This window comes from Mchenga conophoros, linkage group LG17, assembly GCF_057382185.1.
Source record: "Mchenga conophoros isolate Kocher_MC1m ecotype Shallow Benthic linkage group LG17, M_conophoros_male_GT1.1, whole genome shotgun sequence".
NCBI classification, from domain to species: Eukaryota; Metazoa; Chordata; class Actinopteri; order Cichliformes; family Cichlidae; genus Mchenga; species Mchenga conophoros.
In genome coordinates, this window is record NC_140542.1 from 34901194 (window position 1) to 34915649 (window position 14456).

Sequence of the window (14456 nt, forward strand, 5' to 3'; positions counted from 1 at the left end):
CCCCAAATCGAGGATTTTTAATACAGACTCCTGCTGCCCCCTTAAAACCCAAAGGCCTTTTCTTTTTTCCCCCAGAGATGGACATCTTAAACATTAATCGTCATATCATCTGCTCACAAAGCAAGAATCCGACTCACACATAGGTTTGATGGTGCTTTTCGTACTTAATTTTACAACTTTTTTGCCCCTTCTGTTTTCCCCCAGTCATGGTATAATACTTCGCTTTAAACTGAGCCATAAAAACAGGACTCAACAGGTTTCCATTGAAGAGATAAAGATGCCAGTTCACTCTTCCATGCAGATTTCTGATGTGATCGTCTCCGGTGAAAAAAATAAAAAAAAACTTTCTGTGAAACAATGAGATTAATCACATCAGCAAAGATTTGTGCCTAATTTGTCACGGCAGCATTGAGATTATTGGTTGCAGGCAAGGTTAACATGCACGCACGCACACACACACACACAAGCACACACAATCTTTCTCTCTTTTCGGCAAGTCATTAGCTCACCCCCTACCCCCCCAACTCATTCGTCCTCTCAGCCAGCCTGTCACGCACACTTTATCGAAGCTCACGAACATATTCCATACCCTCTCCTCTTCCCTTTCTCTCTCTCTTTTTTGCACTATTGTCACGCTCACAACCCAACCCAGTTCCACACGAGCACAGTCAGATGGAAACCAGATGTTCACCAGATGTAGATAAGGGCAAAAGCACAACAGCTGAAGCACCTATTTTAGCTCAGCTGCAGGGAGGAGAAGCAGACAGCCCTCCTGGACTTATGAATGGCACATAAAATATAGCTTCACTTAAGTTTCTTAGTATATTCCATGCAGTTATTCACCATGCAGTCACATTAAGCCTATATGCATTTGTAATGATTCAAATTTTGCTTTGGTTTTATTTAATGTTTCATATTGCCTTGCAGTGACTTTTGCTCTAGTTTTGACATTGAATTAACCTCAGTAAGACCAAAACAAGTTCCTCACACACACACACACACACACACACACATACACACACACACACACACACACACACACACACAGAGGCAGAGATAAAAACAAAGGATGGATTTACAGCAGCCTCGCTCCGCCCTTCAGCCTTCCTCCTCCCTCTCCCCACGCCCACAAATACACTCTGCAGAAACAATATTTCAGAAAGCACCGCCTCAGAGAACAGGCTGTTCTTGAAAGAACAAGTAGTACTTTAAGTGTACAGATAAAATGCAAAGTGGGAACACGCTGAGTGCACACTCAGGAAATGGTGCATGAGACACCGCAAGTCTGAAAAAATAAATCTTAGAGTCTCCTGTCTGTATCTTTTCCCCCCAACGCTAGCCCCTCGAGGAGCCCCCAAAACAAACAAAGTCAGGGTCTCTTTGGGCAAATTTCATCTTAGAGCCATTCACCGTGACGACCAAGTATCTCCCCCCCCCCCCAGTGAGCAGCTCTAACTAGCTGCCACCCCAAACCCTCGGTCTCTCCAGACCCAAAGCAAACTCTCTCAGACTCGCTCTTTCAACATAGCACATATATGAAAATAGTATATGACTGACTCCCCCACTCTCTGTGACAACCCCACCTGTGGCCTCCACAAGTGGAAACTCCCATGGAAACTCCTCACATATTTTTCACTCACAAAGTTTTTTCTTTTCTTTTCTTTTCTTTCCGTTTTTTTTTTTTTACAGCACTAATGTCCTGATTTGATTTTAACTCCACCATTGGCTTTGAAGGTGTGTCACCATTCAATATTAATGTCCTGCTAAGAACAGATTTTATGGTTTGCAGAACAAAAACATGCAAGTTAAGGTGAAAACCAGGCAAATGAAGAATTTTAGATGCTAAATATAGCAGGGCTGAATACTAAGGGAATTACAGTCATAAACAAAGTTGTAAAAACTGCAGTTTTTACAACTTTGTGTCACTTAAGCCTTTGTAGGCTCCAATGATAAACTGCTGAACTTTACAGCATTAAAACAAGTGTTTAAAACTTGGTAGAAAATCAGTTTGGGTTTCTGTGAATAGCCGCCCCCCCCTCCATAAGCACTCTGAATGAGGTGATTTTTTTTTCACATTCACCTGGAATAATTGCATTAGAGGCGTGGCAGGTCTGACAGGTGGATCTCACCGAGTAGGCTCGGCCTCATCCACTTGCCAGTAAACTGGACCCTTTTACTCTCTGTGCTACTGGACATTTTAAAAGGATTTTTTTTTAACTTCCTGTGTCGTAAAACGCATCCAAGAAGTTTTTGCATTAACTATTAGTCTAAAATGGTTTTCAGTCTCGACCACTTTCCTGCTAAATGTATGGGCTAAGTAGCTCATTTTGGTTTAAAGCAAATAAAACATTAAGTCTATTTTGTAACAATTGGTCACACTATATTTCAAAAAGGACAATTATCTGTGCTATTGTCACGGATTGCCGGGGCAAGCCGTGTGGAATGTAGAAAAGGACCCAAAGGGCAGCAGCTCTGGAGCAGGTGAGTGTTTATTTAACAAAAGAAAATACAAACAGCAATGGCGTGGGTGAAGGTGAAACAGGAAAACCTAAACTGGATAAAACTAACAAAACAAACCAGAAACGAAGATGCAGAGGTCTGGGGAAATACATACGGAGAGACGCAGGGAGACCGAGGGGAAACAACACAGACGAACCAGCAATTACTAAGACAGAAAATACAACTTAAATACACTCAGAGAACATAGGGAGATTACACACAGGTGGGAGACACAGCTGGGAGTGATAACCATGACGAGACTAGGGAGGCAAACTGAAAACACTCACATAAGACGCAGACCTTCACAATAAAACAGGAACTTGCACATGAAAGGACACAACCTAAGAAACGCGGACTAGATACAGGAACACACGGGCAGAACAGAGTAAACACTAACCAGAGGAAGAACAGAACCAAAATCGCGAAGAGAAAACACAAAACGCTGGGTCAAAAGGACCCAGGATCATGACAGCTATGGTCATAGGCTAGTCCTTAGCAAATAAGCAAGCTGGTTTCAAAATCAAATCATTTAGTGAAATCATTTAGGTTGTGCTTTAATTAACAGATTCTAATGAGTTAGCTAACCTAAAAATATTATTATGTTAATTAACAAACAAAGTTTGTTATATTTATTTTTGAAGTCTTTATGCTAAGCTAAGCTAACAAGGAAATAACTTCAGTTAGTAGTCAGTTGGTACGGATAAATGAGCTTCTCATGAACCTCACACCAAGACAGTAAAGAAGTATTCTCAAAAATTTTAGCTTATCACTGAACAGCTTCACAGTCACTGTATGTCGGTGTGTAATTTTGATGTGCACTAAAAAGTAACCACAATGATCTTCCAAAATATGTAGCTTTGTTCTCTAAACACAATAACTTTTCACCACCACCATATTACCTGTAATTCACCAGCCCGTCCTTACTGGAGCTGGCTTGTTATTATTATTTTTTTACTTTATGTAACATATGCACGGTTGAGGCCTACAGGTATCTTTGCTGCTTGTACAGCTTGTATGTTGGTGTAGATCCTTATCTGTTGCATGAACGTTTGTGTGTACACATTTGCACATGCACTTGTGAGCACACAAAAAAGCGTATATGCCCCGTAGGAAAACCGCTTAAAAGTCAAATGATTGTAGACTGTGTCATCGTACTGTTGAACTGTACAATTAAATTTAGATTTAGATCCATTTTCAAAACAACATTCAGTAAAGCACTGATTATTTCTCAAGCAGGCCCAAATCCTCTTTGACACCGTTGATGCTAATGTTACATAGACTTTTAATTGTTATATGCATGATGATGTAGGAGCAGACATACAGGGTACATACAGATATATATGTACATGTCTATGCTACAATCATTATAGTCAAATTTTGTTTCCAAAAAACAAAAATATTAATATAAATGCTTGATTACCATCATATTGCACAGGGGGTAGTTTCCTCATATACTCTACAAACGAGCTGTCTGGAGGTTAGCTTCTAGCTTATGGACATAAATGCAAACAAATGCAAGGCTGTAAGCAGGCAGCTGTGAAGCCTTATGTCAGTGATGTAACATGCAGACCAACTTCCCGTAATTCGCTGCCATTCCTCTACTTCTTGTGCAATTAAGTGTCTCTTTTTCTCCTTGCCTGCATTTTGTTGTGGTATGCTAGGAAATAATGACTGATGTAAACAATCTCCTGTCTGTGGTAAGCCTCTTCTCAGCGCTTGCTTCCGGAGCTGAAGGGTAGAAGGATGTGGAAACCCCCGCACTGCACCTGTGAACCAACAACTTCCTCTCACCAGTTTTTCTGTCCTCCTTATCTCTATGAAAGCATCCCCCTTCAATACAGACGCTTCCTGCTCAAACGAGACTGGCGTACGGTACGTGCCGTACATTCTTTTGGTGTTTTCCTCAGAGCATCTTCAGCACCAAAGCTTCAACGCTGGAAAATTATCTCTAGACACGCACCTTTCTGAAACCTCAATCTCATCCGGAATGAAACCAAACTGCATTTTAAGTTCTGCATGGCACAATATTTGGTAGTTAAAGCAGTACTTAAAATAATGAAGGCACAAAGGAACATGAGCCTAACCTCAGTGTGTATTGTAACACCTTCCTACATATGCTATATGTCAGCACGGGGAATAATGTGACCAACAGTATTTAATTGGTAATTTAATGTGATTCTGTGGTTTAGTGAAAGTCAGTATTAATTGTCAATATTATCAGATAAATGTGAAGGAGGTGTATTATAGGGTTCCTAGTGGACTCTCTGTTGTTTCCTTTGTTTGTGCACTGAATCAGTAACATTATAATAAAAAAAAGTCTGTATTCTTCTCTTTTTTGCAATCACAAGGCTCACCATGACAGTTTCCAGTCTTCTGACCAAGTCACATTGTACTATGATGACTGTTGTTTTACTAAGAGTGCTAATATATTCAATGGGCACTGACCGTGGAGCCGTTACAATGGGCTTAATGACTGCATATGCAACTGCAAAATAAAGCACAGGATTAAGAATGGGAAAAGGGGGCGGGCGCACCAAAACACACACACACAGGACTGTAGACAACAAGAAGAGGATTAGGAATTAAATGTGGAACAATAAGCTGACTGTAAATACAGGTCACAGAGCTGACAAAACAGTGAGGGATCATGCTGCTGAGGACTTATTGTCTGCTGCTGAGTCCTCAAATATTACAGTGTATAAAAAGGCCACCTCACACACAGATTAGTAGGGCATTAGGGAAGTGGGCCACAACCCTGACTGACTAGTGTTAAAATAAACGAGACCTAAAACAATGAATCATTAAAAAAAGAAACACTGTATCTTTCCATTAATGTGACAAAGATGCTTGGCTGAGGGGACACTCGGTCCCCTCATGTAAGTATTCATGCGACGGATATTTTTCAGTGCCAACCTTCTCCAGAAACGTGAAACGTAACCGTAACCTGACACTTTCTGGATGCTCTATGGAGCATGAAAGAAAGGCAGTTACTATGAAATGTATTGTTTTAACTTGTAGATCTATCTCTCCACCTAACTTTACACTCTGGATAACAGTTATTTCTAGTACAAATGGAAGAATTACATATGTGTAAACCAGACACTCAGGGTATAATTAACAGGAAATGGAGGGCCTTTTCTTCAATGGTACAATATTTTTGCCTTAAAGTCAGGCAGTTTAGCATAGGAGTCAATGTGATTGCTGTGAATGCTTTTCAAGGCAGGGTCAAGTCGCCATTTAAAGACCTTCACTTCTTGACACTGCAGCACTGGATGATGGTGCTGGGCTGGTACAAGCACAAGGCAGGCTAAGGCCAGGATGATACTTTCTGGGTTGGAGCAGGGTCTGAATGAAGTAAATTGAAGTAAAGTATATGAAGTAAACCAATTGCACATGCACCCCAGGCTTCAGACTTCAAAGGAGTATAACAGGAATGACTGCTTGCCTGTCGGGTCTCCAGCTCTCTCTGTCCGCCACAGAGTATAATCGAGGCCTTAAGGAGGTTTTGTGGTCGCCACACTGGTTGTGTCGCGAGCTATCTGTGACATCACCACAGCACGATTCATATCTTCACTGTGAGCGCATCAGATGGGATGCAGTATTCTGCTGAATGACAGGTCTCACCACAGAAACAAAACCTGTGTATCAGTACACGAGTGGAGAAAGTAGACCCCGGAAGAAAACATGGAGGTTTGTTTCTGTTTTCCATGGAAAGTGTCATCTTTTCAAGCTGTTACAGCATCTTCCTGTACATAATCTGGCAATCGCTGAGCTTCTGTACTGATATGCCATTGAATGTCTACGCAATAGAACAAAAAAAGGTACACAAATTGGTCGTTTCTTTTCTCTTTTGGTGTGTGCCACTCTTCGTGAGGATGATAGCAATCTAATGGACCCTTTAAAGTTGCATTCACACTGGAAATGATTCACTCGTTACCGCATTATTGACCAGAAGAGCTCATAAACCTCTGTCTGCATCTCTTACTGAAGGAGGGAAAGCATTACTTGTGTCAGACTTGAATAACTCATTGTGCTAAACAGTTTAAAAATAGTCCGTGTATGTGTTTGCAAATCCTTGAATAACCTTTGGGAGTGAGGGCCGTTGGCTGGCTAACAGGCCCCTTGGATGACTTCTATATTATGTCACTGATAAGCAATAAAACAGTAAATTTTTTGCCCATGTGAAGAGGCACTGCAGCAATAGGAAACGGGAGAGTACAACAGGAAAGAACAATAATATTTTTTAAGTTAAGGGAACAAATGATGTGTCAGAATAGGTGTCAGAAAGATAAAAGAAGCAAAAGGGATGCAAAAATACCACCAGTGCTCACTGACACTAAAAACTAAAATAGAAATAAAAGGAAGGCAGGCAGGAAATAGTGACGACAGTGATGATTTAAATGAATTTAGACTGTAGATGTCTGCGTGTTACAAGTCTATTGATGGATGTAACTAATTTCTCGAACAAGAGCCACACTGAAGTGGTCCCTGAACATCACTAAAATTACATCATATATAGACAAGTGGGAGGTATTCAAGTATAAAGTAAAAAGAAAACACTTGTATGGCAAGAAAGGGGTGGGGGCTCCAAATGAACTGCTCCGTGGTTTATCTGTAGTGTGAATGTGAAGCAACTCAACTACCACCTTTCCATAGCATTTTTTGCTTTGCATTCTGGGATGCGGCAGGGTACCATAGATGTGCAAAGGTCATTACGGTCTAGTAACTGGCTGTGAAATTAATGTAAATTTTCCATGTTCTCCAGTCCTCCAGAACACAGCATCGTCATTACTCTATTTACTTTTGTTGCTTCACCAGACACGTGTGGCCAAAACAGGCTGAACATCTTCACAAGGTTTGAAATTGCGCATTTTGGTTCACTTGGAATTCCCTTGGCTTTTTTTCTGTGTGAAAAGAAATCAAACCACTGGGAAAAAAGCATAAATTGAACTAAAGTAAAAGAACTATTTAAAAAAAACATGACTGTTAGGTCGTGTAAAACCACCCTAACATGCACGTTCTGTGGAAGGAACCTGAAGGGAGTTAAATGTAATAGATTTTAAAACTGGCAGAAACAATGTAATAAAACTGTGATATGGCACATAGTCTCAGACTATTTTTTTAACAGGGCTGGTACACGCTTTATCTTGAAACGTGACTGCGGTGTTGGCAAATCATCTCTAAAGATAACACCGGTCTCTAAATCTTTGGACATTATTTTACAATCTGAACTTCACCACCTAAAAGAAATCATTGGGATCAATAGATACATACCCGGCAAGAGAAACCCGATGCTTTACAAGAGCTGGATGGATAGAAATATAACTATTACACTCAGAAACATGTTTATACTGAAAGGCTAACTTTGTATATTTCAATTTACTCCAACTTTTTTCTTCATGTTTATTTAGGGTGAAAAATCAGTTTTTGTGACTAGATACAAATGTAGGTGTTACTTTTTGTCATATACTGGATTCTGTTTACCATTATTTAAATCTCCTATCAAAACCACAACCAGTGGATTAGTAAAAACACTCTTATTTCCCCAAAACTAATGAATGGTTTTGATCCATCCAGTGATTTCTTCAACTGTAAAATTTGATTTTGAGTGCAATTAATGTGTTTTGTTTGTATGAAGGTGTTATTGAAACAACGGAACATCTCTTTGTTTTTGCACTCATGTTCAGTTGTTCTGGGAACAATTCATTGAATGGTACCAACAACAACAGCAACGTAGTATTATGTTTACTCCTATAATACATTATAACACCAAACAACCCAACAATGGGTCTACTGTTTGGTGTCCTCCTCGTTAATGGTTTACTCATTGAACCAAAGGTCTTTACTCACAAGCACAAAGTTTATCCAAGCTCCACGCACCCTGACTCAACTTTGTATCAAGTCCCAAAAGACAGAGAGTTATGCACGTTTTACATAAACAGATATATGATTTAATGTATTAAACACCTTATTAATTTGGTCAGCAGACAAATTGTCAATGAAAACATCATGTGTGATGGCATGCAGTACAATGTCACGTCGTTTTTTCAGAGCTGCAATTGCACAAGATTAAATCTAATTAATTTTCTTCAGGGTCAGAAAGCATTAAGTACATTATGTTCTTTTCAGTATTTATGATAATAAGTTGGTCAAGAGGTCAAGGGGAGAAGTAGCAATTGAGTTAAAAAACAAGTTCCTCTTTTACTAAATGCATTGAATCCTGTGAAGTAAGTTCAGGTGATTTATTTTTATTTTATTCCCTACTTGGTTGGAAATTTGTATTCAACTGGAAAAATGTAGGGCAAGTCCAAATGAGTCTGTCTGTCCAGCCCTGTCACGTTGCAGCTCAACGTGACTCGAGGATACGGGCACGTCGCCAAAATAAAACGTGATGCAAGCAAACACGGGAACTGTGTGTCACATTTGAGAGACGGAAAAGGGGAAATGGCGGCCACTGCCAAAATATTTGACCTACTTCTGAGCGCCGAGAGGGAGAAGCGAAACACAGCGCGGGGAGAGCGAAGAGGGAACAGGTTTGGGAAGAGAGCTGCGAGGAATTTCACATTTTCGCAAACATATCAGAGGTAAGAAGTTTGTCTTTATTAAAATGTGATACATTTTTATTAATCTATTTCCTGTAGCACGTTTATAGGTGTAGGTGTTTTTTGTGTGCATTTTTTTTTGTTCCCAAAAGAAGTGCAACGTGCTTCATATTTTAATCACGCTAATAAACTATTATATCGTTACTAACCTCCTGGCTGCGCTCCAGCAACCTTGTTTTGGTGGCGACCACGTGACCGACTTCTCGCGTAAGGACGTCCCCTGTCTCTTCGCAGTCCATAACAAACAAGTCGCGGATAAGGGGACAGGACCGAGCCACCCGTGGGTAGTGTTTGAGTGAAACTTTGCAGCGTGACAGTGTTTATGTCCGCGAGGGCTGTCACACAGCAACACCGTTAATTCCTCAAACCGGTGCGACAAAATAGCTGGAGCAGTCAAAGCGACACTTTTACCGGACTATTCTGAGATACTGACGCCTATGGTAAGATAAAAAATAATAATGTTTATAATACTAGTATTAATATTGCTGGTGGTCATTATAGACATATATAGGCTAGTTTTTATTTTTCCTTTTCTTAATAAGACGCTAGCTTTGTTTTAATCTTTCTTTGAAGCTAACAGAGTTTGCTCGCCTCACTGCTTAAATGTAAGCGTTCTGTATGCTTTCGTAAGAAAAAATAGTGCGTGTGTGTTGTTTTATGTAGCAAGGGCGAAGAGACTAGAAAAGACATGAGGCTGTTTGTGTGTCGCATCTCATTGACCCACATCCTCGTTTAATGTAACTGCGTCACGAACTCTGGCTGCTCCCTTGTTAACCCGCAAAACCTTAAAAAATAACACCCACCGCTGTGCGTTTATCCGCAGTTTAATGCCAGTGTTATAGTGCTGCAAAGGAAATAAATGCATTTTAAAGTGGAGGGATATATATTTATTTATGTTTAGTTTGAGGAGTGGAGGATTTTTTTTCCCTCGGGGACACCGAGCATAGTAGAAACCTGACCACCAGCACACCGCGCCCACTTCATTTTCGACGCAAACAACTTTCTCTCAGGGAGCGCGGTCCTCTTACTGAACACAAAAACTGTTATGTGCCCGTTTTTTAAATGTTTTTGTACGGCAATGTGAGTTAAAATAGGTCATTGAAGTTATAAATATGTAATACGCACTCACTTAGGAAAGTGTTTGAATTGTTGTGGTTTGGGACATTGTAACGGTTCCTGTGGGTGTGCAGGTGCCGTAAATGCATTTAAGTGTACGTGTGAAAGTATAAGCATTATAAAGTATTAGGTGTCAGACAGTTGCGCAACTCCCTCACCCCCCAACCCAGGGTCTAATTGCTGTCTTTCAGGCTTATCTTCGCCCGATAGAGTGCTGGTATGTTCAAGAGCAGAATAGGCGAATTTGTAAAGTGCGTTTTCACCTCTGGAAAAACAGTGTCTTAACGGAACGTTTCTAAATCAGTTATGCAGGCAGGGGGAAAAAAAAGGCAATTCATGACCACAAACCAATTTCCAGCGCTGGGCTCCCTTCCTGAGGGTTTTGACCTACATTTGCATGGGCAAAATCATTTAGTGTTTATGTATTTATTTTAGCTTTAGGTCTGCCTTCAGGGAGGAAAGACAACTTTTTACGCTGCATTAAGTGCGTGGCAATAACTGCCTATCCCAAATACCATGTTTGTTCTTTTTAAGCCCCGGGAAGTTAGTTGGAGTTGTTTGTAAAATGTTAACTGGGTTTGGCTGGGAGTTGGAAACCAGCGGAGGCTGTGCTCAGAATTCATCAGTCTGCCTCTAATGAAATGTCACAAATGCAGGGGAAACATTTTTTTGTCGACCTTCTGACCATTACTGTCGACCTTTGGCCTGTGAACACCAGAGCAGGTTGCTGGAGATTTATTTGGCGTTAGCTCATGTACCTGTTGCTGCAACAGTTACTCAGCAGGTGAGGGCACATGTGTGTGTGTGTGTGTGATCACATAAAACATGTGGGCGCCCAAGAGGCCGATATGGGTGAGGGCGGGAGTTTAGGTGTTCAAAAGCTTGAGTGTGTGCGTGTGTAATCTGTGCCAGTAAAACCTCAGATCACACCTCATTTGGAACTCCACTGGACTAATATATCCATGTGTGTTTGCTCTCTGATAGGGACATGGCGATGGCCTCTAAATCAATAGCGGAACCAGCTATGGAATCTGACCCAGAGCTTTCGCGCCTGGGAGGCATCGAGGCCTGGAAGTTGAAGGCGGGGCCGGTGCGGAAGAACCTCTTTGGGCCCGTGGATCACCAGCAGCTGCAGCAGGACTTCCAGCGACTGTTCTGCATGAGCGTGGAGGTGGCCAACAAGCGCTGGAACTTTGACTTCCAGAGCGACGTGCCGTTAGAGGGCTCCAACATCCAATGGGAGGCACTAAGGTGTCAGGACGTGCCGGCGTTTTACCACAGCTGCACGGTTCGACCGCTGGCGAGGTCTGGAGCTGAGAAGACAAAGGAGAGACGGCGGACGTCGTCTTTGTCGGGCGAGGGTTCGCCTGGGTCGAGCGCCTCGTCTGGGTCTGGGGACGAGTACCTAGAAGTAACCACTAGGGGGTGCTACCGGATCCAGCGAACGGGGAAACGCAGACAGGCTGCGATCACAGGTGAGTTCGCTGGATTAGCTTGATTAAGACAAGGAAAGTTAAACCTCTGTGGTCACACTCATAACTGATTTCCACTCTGTTCTCTCACTCTGCAGATTTCTTCAAGGTAAAGAAGAGGAGGCTCCTGCATAACAAGGCTTCCTCTCGGCAGTAGAAAAAGCACAATGAGCGGAGGATCACCAAGTGGTCGACATCCCTCCTCACATCACCTCATATGCATCACATGTAGATATGTAGCAATATGCAAGTGACTGTCCACAAGCTCATACATGCATGGGCTTAAAAACGTCTGACACCACATACCTTTATAACTCAGCACAAGGAAGCTACCATTGCCCAAGTAAATTAGACTCTAGAAATCAGTTTTTGTGGATAGCTAGAAATAATAATAATAATACTGTATACTCTTCATACTGTTAGCTTTTTTTGTTAACTATACTGTGAAATCATTCTGAATGCACTCTCGCAGGATCCAACAGAAAACAGGCTCTAGTTTGAAGAGGTTAATGTTCTTCTGAACGTGCCTTAAGTAGTATTTGACCTCAGCCCTTGACCTTTTTTTTTCTCCCCACCCTCCCTCTTGCTGCAAGTCATAAGTGATTTTCATTTGACAAGTTTAGCCTTTAGTCTAACCCCACAGCGCGTGGGGTCAAAACCTCGCCCGTAGTCAAAATGTGGTGACGTGACTGGGATCAACCTCTGGGGCAAAAGGTCAGCGGTGGAGGTTTCTTAGGGAATGTGGCTGTACGTCAGGGTTTTAAATTATAATAATGTTTCATATATCACTATTTATTATTCAGATTGATAAAAAAAATAAAGTGTAAAAGTGAGGTAATTAAATTACAACTTAGACTACAAGCCCTTATGGCTCATAAAACACTCCACCGTTGCCACTTAAAACTATCTGAAACCATCAAAACACAGCAAAAAAAAAGTACAAACTATTTCCCCTTTTTTTTGCTTTATATTATTAGCATCTTTTTGGCAACAGACTATAAACATATCTTAATGGTTGGCTTAAGCTTTTATTAATGTAGCATGTTCCCACTCTTCGTGTGATATTGTAAATGCGAATGTAGTGTTTTTATCACTGTGGTGCAGCTCAGAGGAACCAAATCTTCTGGTTCTACCGTTTAACTTTTTTTTTTAATATATAAAAAAGTGTCACATTTTCTGTTGCTGTGCAGTTGTATAAGGCTTGTATATAGAAGATACATATATGTATGTGTGAGTGTGTCAATGTTTTTTCTCCCCTTTTATTTTGTTTTTTCATTCGTTTTAAAAGTTGCGGCAGCTGATGCAGTCCAACCAAAGGATTAAGTTGCACACTGTTTGAGCGATCAGTTGTGGGTTACAGAAAGTCTCCAACACTTTAAAAACAAAAAGAGTTTTTCTGTTGTGATCCGTTACTGCATGTTTTGTGACTCAAATAGCATGCGGCTTGCCCTAGCTACAGTGATTCTAATTTGTATAAGGGTAAAAAGCCATAGCCTGGGTTTATCTGTTGTAACTACCTCATCATAAAATTCAATAACACAAATATAAGAAAATCAGAAAAAGACAAAAAAAATCAATCAGTGTAGCTCAGGTTGTTTGTGTCTACAGGCATGAAAGAGAGACAGACTCAACGAGGGGGAAGTTGTTATTCTGTTGTGGTAAAAACCTGTTGCTTCGTGTCGGGTTTCTCATCAGGTGAAAGAGTCAGTGTGTCATAGGGCCGTGCAGAGGAAACTCGCCGAGGGGCGGTGTGGGGTTAGCTTTTGTTGTTGTTCCCTTTACTTTGCTTTGACACCATTCCCAAAATACACATGAGGAAAACAACAAGGGTCAGATTTAACCAGAACAAGAGGAAAAAGGTCTCAGATCCTATCTGGATCAAAGGATTTCTGCATCCAGATGATGAGTGGTCTGTAAGTGCCCCCCCTCCAGAGTGTGTCTGTCTCTCTTTCATGACTCAGCTGCCTCACCATGAAAGTAGTTGTTTATAATCATGTTGGGTTTGACTTCCATGATTTTGCACAACTGTTTTTCACACATTTCATAAAAGCAGAAATTGCTTCTTCTTTCTTTTTATAATCTTTTACTTTATCTCTGTGTAAGTTTGAATGTGCATCTGTTTTCTCAGCGTGTTTGTAGTAACTTATTTTCAGTCTTTGTCATTTGTTTTCAGAGGGACATCATTTTAAATTCCCCATTCTTTCTTGTTGTTTTGGTTTAGTTTTGTTTTGCTGTAACTAACTAATTGTTTTTCTTTGAAACCATATCATTGCACTACTTTAAACATTTTTGACAAAGGAACTACTTTTTTTATGGTAATCTTCAAAAATAAGGAAAAAAAAAATTCTTAAAGAGAAACAGACATGGAGTAGATGTGTCCAAGCAGATCTGCCATGTTGTTGAACGTGGCTTCTAACGGTTAAGCAGCATTTTGTAGCTTTGCTCCTCAAATCCACTAAGAGGAAAAATAAAAATAAAATAAAATCTAAGAAAAATTTGGACAGAAATAGAATGAATCTCTAGTGTCTCACTCTGCTCAAGCAACCGCTGCTTTCCTAACTCACCTGTCGCAGCTATATTAAAAGGTAGTGCATACTTTGTATATGCATGAATGTATGACAATATTTCCATACGATTTATAATAATTTTTTTTAAACTGTAATTTAATACTGGTATATGTATCTTTGCAACATGTAAGAAGTGTAATTAAAAGAGATTAATTGTTGAGTTGAATGAAGGCTGTTGGTGTTTTAATGTGCTTCAGTCA

At 40.6% G+C, this 14456-nt stretch overlaps 1 protein-coding gene across 2 annotated transcripts; it reads left to right on the top strand.

Annotated features, from left to right (window-relative positions):
- The first annotated feature begins 8909 nt into the window (after positions 1-8909).
- Positions 8910-14422, top strand: cdkn1d (cyclin-dependent kinase inhibitor 1D). 2 transcript variants are annotated; one of them, XM_085251302.1, is made up of 3 exons: positions 8910-9083; positions 11202-11692; positions 11788-14422. In XM_085251302.1, exons 1-3 carry the CDS (start codon positions 8944-8946, stop codon positions 11844-11846), a joined length of 690 nt encoding a protein of 229 aa, XP_085107428.1. In that variant the 5' UTR covers positions 8910-8943; the 3' UTR covers positions 11847-14422. The 2 variants fall into 2 exon arrangements, with proteins under 2 accessions (XP_085107428.1, XP_085107429.1); XM_085251303.1 differs by lacking the exon at positions 8910-9083 and adding an exon at positions 9402-9541.
- Positions 14423-14456: the final 34 nt, after the last annotated feature.

Coding starts and splice junctions, on each gene's coding strand:
- cdkn1d (XM_085251302.1), top strand. CDS start 8,944: ATGGCGGCCACTGCCAAAATATTTGACCTACTTCTGAGCGCCGAGAGG. Junction 9,084..11,201: donor TTTTCGCAAACATATCAGAG/GTAAGAAGTTTG, acceptor GCTCTCTGATAG/GGACATGGCGATGGCCTCTA. Junction 11,693..11,787: donor CAGACAGGCTGCGATCACAG/GTGAGTTCGCTG, acceptor CTCACTCTGCAG/ATTTCTTCAAGGTAAAGAAG.